The 9,609-nt window shown below is 36.1% G+C and overlaps 1 protein-coding gene across 1 annotated transcript; it reads right to left on the bottom strand.

The window, feature by feature from the left end:
- Window positions 1–5,021: 5,021 nt before the first annotated feature.
- On the bottom strand, window positions 5,022–9,460 carry LOC138315188 (BBSome complex assembly protein BBS10-like). The gene is made up of 2 exons (XM_069256003.1): window positions 9,322–9,460; window positions 5,022–7,381 (listed from the first exon to the last, which is right to left on the bottom strand). The coding sequence occupies exon 2, from the start codon at window positions 7,373–7,375 to the stop codon at window positions 5,540–5,542; it is 1,836 nt and encodes a 611-aa protein (XP_069112104.1). The 5' UTR covers window positions 7,376–7,381; window positions 9,322–9,460; the 3' UTR covers window positions 5,022–5,539.
- Window positions 9,461–9,609: the final 149 nt, after the last annotated feature.

Genomic DNA, 9,609 nt, shown 5'->3' with positions numbered 1-9,609 from the left:
GAAGGCATGTCTGATGACGAAGCCAAAGCGAAAACAGAGGAAAAGATGAAAGTCAAAGATATGGATCAATTTATCAAAGATTATGGATCGATTATTATGTCCATTCTTAAGCTACAAAATGGTAAGATCCACGAAAAGGTCATGAACGATGTCACGGAGCTCATAGACGATGGTTATGACGATCGCAAGGCAATCAAGATGGCTCTTAAAAAGAACCGTCATGTCTTAGATGAGATGTGGGATGGTGAAGATAGTGATGGTGATGAAGATGAGGAGGAAGAAGATAGCGATGATGATGAAGAATCTGAAAAGGATGAAAACTGATATAAATAGACTTTTTTCTTAATGACGTCATTATAAAGTTTAGTACTCGACGAAGAAGGATGTCGTCTTGGGAAGACTATTTAAAAGACATTTACTTCAATCCCGCCAATGCAGGGAGTTTCTCTGGACCAGACAAGCTGTATCGATACGTGAAGAAAGCTGGGAAATACGTCATAAGTAAATATAAGATAAGAAAATGGTTACAACGTCAAGAACCCTACAGCCTGCAGAGAGCAATCCGACATCCATTCAAACGAAACAAAATTTTCGTAACTGGCATCGACGACCAGTGGTCTGCTGACCTCATGGACATGGTCAAATTTAAGAGTGAAAACGATGGTTACTCTTATATACTTGTCGTGATTGATGTGTTCTCAAAATACTTGTGGTTGAGGCCACTGAAAAACAAGAAGGGAACGTCTGTGTCAAAGGCACTGCAAGACATTCTCAGCGAAGGGAGACAACCCAGTCGTATCCGTAGTGACAAGGGCCAAGAATTTAGATCCAAGGACGTTAACTCTCTACTAAATCGATATGGTATCACGCATCTATACGCACAAAACGAAACCAAAGCTGCTGTAGCCGAGCGTGTCATCAAGACTATCAAAACAAGGTTGTATAGATATTTCACACACAATAGAAACTACGAGTACGTAAAGAAACTACAGTCGTTTGCTGATAGCTACAATCAGACATATCACCGGACGATCGGTATGGCTCCGGCAAATGTAACCGAAACAAAGGAAACTTCTATCTGGTGGAGGATGTATTGGCCGAAAAAACAACCTGTGTCGACAAAAACGAAGAAGACTCGTAAACCGTTCAAATTCAAGGTTGGAGATAAAGTGAGATTGACTCATTTGAAGAATCCTTTCACAAGGGAATATGATCAAAGATGGACCGGAGAGATATTCTCCATTTCTCAAAAGGTACTTCGAGGAGGTCTACCTCTATATAGAGTCAAAGACTATGATGGGGACGAGATCAAAGGGACTTTCTACCAGTCTGAACTACAGAAAGTGGGAGTCAGGGACGACGACATGTGGAAAGTGGAAACCATTTTGAAGACAAAAGGAAAAGGTCAAAACAAACAATACTACGTGAAATGGCTTCACTGGCCTAAGAAATTCAATTCCTGGATATACGCGTCTGATTTAACCGATTTGTAGGAGAGTGAACTACCCTAGAAAGGTCCAATGTCAGGACCCCGTGTTATGGGAAAGAGCGTACATATACACATATATACATATTCAGATCGCTCTAGTACTATATCGTGGGAGGTAGATAACTCTCAGTAGCGTAAATATAATATTGTCCATGATAGAGTAGGTAAATTTTGTAAGGATGAACGTAGGATGGCTCTCCGACCCATGTTCATTCAATCGCGACGGGGAAAATAAAACATGTTTGTAAATATATCACCTCCTTGTTATTCGTTATGTAATAATTAAAAATGATGCAATCGTTGCCGTTATCAATAGATGGATTACCCCATGACGATATAAATAGATGGGAAAACCCATATCGATTAGAACCCCCCTCTTCCCATGACGTCATCGATCGGTACCCCCCTCTTGAAGGGGGGTGCCATAGGGAGGTGCCAGGTGGTGGTAAGGATTATATAGGAGGTGCACTGAGTGACCCTGCGCCAAAACCGGTACTTTTGTACTACTGTAAAAAATAGTACGACCATCCGAGAATTGTTACTTTAATCTTAATTTCAAAAGGTGTAAATAAAAATATGTAACAATAATATACAGATATAAATATATGGGTATTCATATATTTTACGATGTTTATACTCCATTTTCGGCCGCCACGAGGAAAAAACACGATCGCCATTATGTGTAAACATTGACAGATATTGCAAATATCAGCTTGAAATTACAAATTAAATTCCAAGTTCCGCAAATATAGTACTGAAATTGAAATTTTAATAAGCGATCACTGTTTTCTTAGTCTTACTTTGTAAAACACACCTTGAGATGTGTGATTGTCACCAAATTAAAGTTTGCTTTCGTAGATCACCCCAAGCGCACGGCAGCCATTACGTACAGTACTGCCGAGATCTCGAATTTCGCCCTTTTTTAGAGTCACAAAATTACGTATTCTAGATAATTTGTTCGTCAGAAATTTTTGTTTTTAGCTCATGACATACAAATGAGTCAGTTTATAGTTACTTTTTATCGTATTTTTTTAACAAACTTTTAGTATTTTAGGATTTTCGAAGCCGTGCGCAATGTGTCCTGGTCGGCATTTACAGTATTACGATCTGTATTCATAAATCTAAATGTAGTCTATATAACATGCATTCAAATTATTTTAAAGTAATATCACTTCAATTTGAGACTTCACTAGCAGTCCATGGAATAAAAAGCGACTGACATTAAAAAATAAACTCTACAGCATTAAAACTGAACGATTTCACCATTTTAATTTTCGAGATCTCGGCAGCCATACGTTTACGTAAACATGTACATTGCGAAGATCTGCATATAAGTGTAACACAGTGGTTTATAGCATTCCTTTAAAGATGCTCCACCGCTGACAAATGGTATTTTTTTCACTATAAAAAACAGGAGCAGACGATTTAGTATATTTCTTCAGTAACAAAAGTTACTTACTTTACACCATTACCACCATTGAAAAATTTGAGCTTCTAATTTTACTTCATGTTAAAAACATGAAAAATAATTTATTGCATCCCGAAAAAATTCCGTGACACTATATCCTATCTGGAATGAAGTAATGATTGCGCATGCACCAAAGGCGAAATACATTATTTTATATTATTTTTTGTGTTAATTAGGCATATATATACACGATTAAACACCAATTATTGTTCAAATGATTAATATCATTTATGTTCTGTCGGCGGTGGAGCATCTTTAAAGGAAGATATACACGGAAAAGAACGAAATATATAACTTTTACAAGTACTTATTGAGATATGTGTTGGTAATTACGTATTTATATTATTAAATTTCCAACTATGGGCTGTGTCCTGAGGTGATCTACCAGCGAAGGCTCCATGCACGAGCGGCCGTGGTCTGGCAATGTGGTTCACATTTCGTTATATTTAATAGTATTGTGAACAAGTTTTTCATGTATAACAGAAACGTTACACAATAAAAATCAATGATCTATTCATAACTTTTCACAACAAGGATTTCTACCTGTGAAGAAAAAACGGGTACTGTGACGGCCCGACACCGCTTGGCAAGCTGGCTTCAACACTCTATCTACACAAATTAATATATTCAGCAATAAACAATTGTAAATACAAAAATATAAATGTCTGTAACCTCTGAAACAATAAGAAACAATTATAAAATCGGAATTTGCAAGTATGAATGTGTATACTTTTGTCAAAGTATCGATTGTGTAGCAGCGATGTACGTATCTGTTATTGTTTTTATTAGTCGCCATACTGTGTTTGTACCTTTGAGGACCCGGATGTAAACTTTCTGTGACGTCACGCCATCTTTTCTGAAATCTCCTATATTGAGCTGAACGCACGTGCACAGCAATACTTCGGTGTGGACGAGTACAGGAGTGCTTTCTTTGCGCACACAGATAATATCTACCTTAAAGATTGACAGTCATACGACAGTCCTTGAAAGTAATTTGCCAAATTATTGATAAATATAAGTTACTGGTGCTTACTCTTGACGCGATGTAGTTTATTGACCTAGATAATAAACAAATCAAGCCTAGGTAATAGCTTAAACGACAACATATTTGACAAATTGTTCTGCATGGATATCCGTCGCCCGTCCGTCATATGCATCCGTCAAAATGTCTTGTTACCACTATCTTCTTTGTCAATAAGGTCTGATGGTTGAAATTTTGGATTGATAAAACAATTATAACAATAATGCCATACATTAAGGCATACTGTATATGTCAGCTTCCTTTAGAATATCACACTTTGGTCTTTAAGACTTAGAAGGTTTGTGCAAAATTTCACTGAATTTGCTTCAGTAGTTTTGGAGAAGAAGTCGAAAATGTGAATAGTTTACGAACACACGACGACGGACAAATGGCGATTAGAATAGGTCACCTGAGACTTTGTCTCAGGTGACAAGTCTCAGGTGACCTAAAATAGTATCTTGCTGTGTAGGTAAGTGATATGAAACAAGTACGATAAAATCAAGTACGATAAAATGCATACAAACGTTTTAATGATAGTTTGTACAACATTTCTTTGCTCAATTAGAAGTAATAGGTACCAGTTACATAGCTCTTAAGATGACAGCATTAGCTTTCTTTTGAGCTACAATATTGCAGCTATAAGATACCTTTTATATAATGTTATGTTAAAAGACACATACTTTATGATGTCATACCAAACGATACATGCTATATACAATAAGTCACAGGCTGTAGAATGTCATAATATAAGATATATACTGTAAAATACACTATAAGACATTTACTGTATACAATCACAAACACACTGTAGAATGTCATTCCATAAGACACATGACGTTTAATGTCATAAAATAAGACACATATTGTTGAATGTCATACTATAAGACGCATAATGTAGAATGTCATACTTCATGGCACACACTGCAGAATGTCAGACCATAAGAAACATACCATAAGATGGTCATTCCCATAAGACATAATAATGCCTATAAGACGCATGTAGAATGTTCATAGGATACCATAAGTGTATATAATGCCCATGTTATAGGAGTGAAGACACATAACATATGATGTCATACTATAAGACACATGCTGTATTCAATAAGTCACAGGCTGGTGAATGTCATATTACAAAACACATAATGTAGAATGTCACACTATAAGACATGTACTGTAGAATGTCATACGCTAAGACATATATTTCATACAATCAGACACATACTATATAATGTCATACTATAAGGCACATATTGTAGAATGTTTTAATATAAGATACCTACTATCATGAAACATATAATTTAGAGTGCTTTTATGGCAGATATAGTGAAATGTTGGTCTATAAGAAAAATGTAGGATTTTTAGTCTGTAACACTAATTTGGTCTTCTGTAGATGTTTAGACTGAAAACCGAAGTGCACTCTGCATAAAACGCTTAAAATAATCTTTACATCGAAAGTTTAAGTATATCTATAGCGAAAAATCAAATATTAATTGAACAATATACATTGTACAGCTTTTTATTCATCACAATTTGTCTTTAATACACATTATGTAATATTAAATCAAACATGAATACTCTTTACACCGATAACAGAGTCAATTCTAAGAAGCTGTATTAACAGCTCTATAAGGGTGGACAATAGATGAAGTTTGCTACTTAATGGCTCAACACAGTCATCAGAACCATGGCAGTATTTCAACAGTGACAAAGTATCTACATCTGTCTCGCGTTTCCCTATTCCCTCCAATACTGAAAACACATGCTGTTGTTTTGCAATAAAGTTGATTTTATCCCTTTGAGAACCACAAGAGTTTTCATGAAGACATTGAGGCACTGTAAGAAGAGCTTTGGAGATGATTCCACATAAAGTTGAGAGCTCTGAATCCGCTACACGAAGTTCTTTTGCCCTTTCTTGACAATATTTCGCAGCCATGAATTCGAAACTGCTGCCAGACACAGAATTTCTACAAATGCATAACTTCAGACCATTTGTAGTAGTTTCCATGAGAGAATCAGACTGGTGTTGATAGTCCATTTTAGCTATGTCCTTGGGAAAAAAATTATTGATCTCTTTCAAACTCTCTGGAATTTTACTGATGATCTCCCCTTGTGTGACTTGATTGGTTATTTCTCCCTGTGCAACTATGGACATCAAATTTTCAGTTCTGTGGTAATGCAGAAGAACCTTGAGAGCTTTGCTGCAAGCCAACATCACCTGTTTACATAATTTATCGGACAATCCACATACCAGCAGCATATGGGGAAGTTTAGGTAGACCAAGATGAACACATCTTCGGCCTGATATCACCAACAAACTACACTGAGTAGCTAAACCAATATTATTTGCTTCAACAGCATCAAATATATTAGCGATAGGCTGTAACTTTAGACTGGTCTGTAGGAATTCTGCTTCCTCTTCCGACACAAAGTGAACAACAGAAATGTCACTGGCTTGAAACAATGTTAGAGCAAAGTCTGGAATTTTTTCTGTACTTAGGACCAGGGTCACAGCATTGGATTGACAAACTGTGATGAAATTTTCAATCGATTTCTTTTGATTTTGTAAATACTGGTAAATCTGTTGTGAAGTTGTCAGCTTGATCTTCTCATTGTTTTTCTTTTCTATATTCAGCTGACCCATCACACATCTCACAAGTACAAACTTAACATTTCCATTCAAACCATGTGGACAATAGACCATGAAATCCCGCTGGATAAGAAAAGATTCCAACAAACTTGAGGAAGTATAGGGTTGGCTCACCACTTTGATGCACAGCAATTCTAAGTTATCAATAAGGTACTCCAAACATCTTCTAAAGTCTCTACTACTATCAAACTGTGTCATTGTACATAATAGTTCTGTAAAAATGTTGGAAATGTTTTGAGGGAAATGTGGTCTAATAACTGAATGAATTACTCTTTTGTTTAAAATGGCTTGGTCCAGATGTTTAGTGCAGGTACGCATTGTTGAATGATCCCACACATATTCCACAACACCTTTCAGAAGTCCAGGAAGTATTTTTTGAAGATTTTTACTCATTTGAATTCTACATGTGTTTTCTGTGCTACCAGAATGTGTACTGTTCAGTGAAATTTCTTCGTCAATATCACTTACAGATTTTGCTAACCACAATATGAAGGTTTTACTGCCATCTTCAGTATAGTTGATTGCTTTAGACAGTGACTGGGTGATCAACTTGGCAACAGGGTGGGACAGATGCAGGGCTTCTATCATTGTTAGTCCATCATTGGTAACAACCAAATGGCCTGTATCAGTAGATAATAAAGTCTGTAATCCTAATGGTCCTAATGATCGTTTGACTACATTTTCCAATGCGCTACATATCAACTTCACAGTACGGAAGTCCATCTCAGTCAAATTGCCTGATCTGTCCATTGTATCCTGCAAAACCATAATGACAATTTTTAGTTTACATATATATAAACATGACCAGCTGTCGATCTCCTAACAGTCAACTATAACTAGGGTTGGATTAATTATTTTTAATGTCAGTATTAAAATGTTTATTTGGAATTATCTGCTTAACGTATCCTGTGTTAATTTATCATTAATTTTTCTGCATATTCAATCTGTTATTGTGTTGTCGCTTCTTGTCACTTGTCATTACTTAGTATATTACCCCTCTCCAGTGATTACATATATATATGTAGTCTGACTTCATTGTAAAAGGTTGAAGAAGCTTAATTCTTACCATCCTCGATACAACAGGGGTTTCTATATCCACCTGTGGACTATTTCATAGTAATTAAAGGCACTAGAAGAAACAGCTAATTTGATCTTTTGGATAGTGCTGCAGCGATAAACCATGGGACGATATATCGCGATATAAACTACATGGTTCGGTTCACAGTATTTTTTTTAACTATATCACGGTACGCCCCACCAGTTTCCAGATCGGGCGAAATTAGAAATCGGTTATCAGTACTTCCTCCCAAAGATATATGCCGTTGATGCACATTGTTTCTGTAGTTGAAAATTCTTATTCAATACAATCACTTACAAAAGCATCTACGTAAGACATTTATAGTTTCAAATATGTTTATTTGTGAACGTAACGTACCTATTATACTTCATGATCAGTTGGAGAAACCATGCTTTACATTTTGGCTGCCATATAATGCAATTTTGTTATAGTATAGTCGCAAGTTTCGTATTTTACTGTGGATACTAAAAATACTTTCTACTGTGTTTTAATGCAGTTAATATACTTGCATTAATCTTTGAAATATGATCAAACTTTCGTCATATCAATAACAACACGGATCAAAGTCCCAAACATGACCTGGCGTGAAAGAGTGAAAGTATGGATTCAACCCCACGCCATTTTTCTTACACATGTGTACAATGTTACAAACAACTGAATGTTGGCACATTGAAGTTTTATCACGATCGTTTGCATATTTGGCTGCAACAAATGTACATAAGCATTCTTCAGTTTATGATCGAAATTGATATGTAAACGTGTTAGGAGTCTCAACGGTTATTGTCTTTCCGATTCACAGCGACTGATTCGTGTATTTACTATGACGGACAGTGATCCATTCAATACTTTAAAATCACTGTACGATTATTAAAACTTCTGGATTAAAATTAATACAGATTAATAAATTATTAAGCTTGTACATTTCAGTCTCCTGATTTTGTTGTTACTGCTTACTAATAATAAAATAATGATGTTTGGTAGCTTTCTATCGTAAACCTCCAGTTAATTCAAACTGCTGGATAGTTCAAACATGCATGTTTTCCCGCAAAAACTGTAAATTTTTTTAGTTACTAGTGATAGTTCGAACACTGACTTTTTATAATCAATCCTATTTTGTATGGTTCGTACATGTCGTCAAATTATGAACGTAAAAGGAAGATTTTTGTCGGCAAATCGGCGCAATGGGGTCACCAAAAATGGTTATATATTTTGTTTTTTTTCTGAAAGTTTAATAAATACCGCGATACATATGGTATCTTGCGACAAGTATCGCGATCGATATCGTACCGTGGGGGTATCGTTGTAGCACTACTTTTGGAGTACACCAAAGGAATTGTATAATTGTACACTGTGGTTAACTGTGTTACTGTGAAATTGGGCGTTGCTCTCTCTCTGCATATATTAAATTAAACTATATTAAACCAATAATAAGGGGTGATTAAGTTTGTGATTTTTTACGGACACTGGGAGAGTGGAGGTTGGCCTAGAGGAACATAATCTAATCTGAGAGACATTAAAGCATCGATGAAATCAGAACTGGACATGACAGTATACACCATCACTTCCATAATTCATGTAGCTGTAGCAGGGCATGAAATTACTGAAATTGTATGCTCACCTTGCGGGAAAAATCAACTAGGCCTAGGCCTACATGCTAGGCACAAAAAACCTGAATCTCGTATCTCCTCGGAGTCATTTACAAGCTTGGAAAATATTACCGTTTCGCTCTTCGGATAAAAGCATTCAAGAGACCAGAAGGTTTTTGTCTACTCGCCGCGCATGCGTATTACATTATCCCGGGAAAAACAATCGACGTAAAAACCGATTATTGATGCTAAAAGTGGACTTTTCTCGGCGGAATGAGTATCAATGGCAACAGAGAAGTAGAAAGTAAACCAAATAATCG

This window comes from Argopecten irradians, chromosome 2, assembly GCF_041381155.1.
Source record: "Argopecten irradians isolate NY chromosome 2, Ai_NY, whole genome shotgun sequence".
Classification (NCBI taxonomy): domain Eukaryota; kingdom Metazoa; phylum Mollusca; class Bivalvia; order Pectinida; family Pectinidae; genus Argopecten; species Argopecten irradians.
This window is presented reverse-complemented; position numbering and strand designations above follow the sequence as displayed.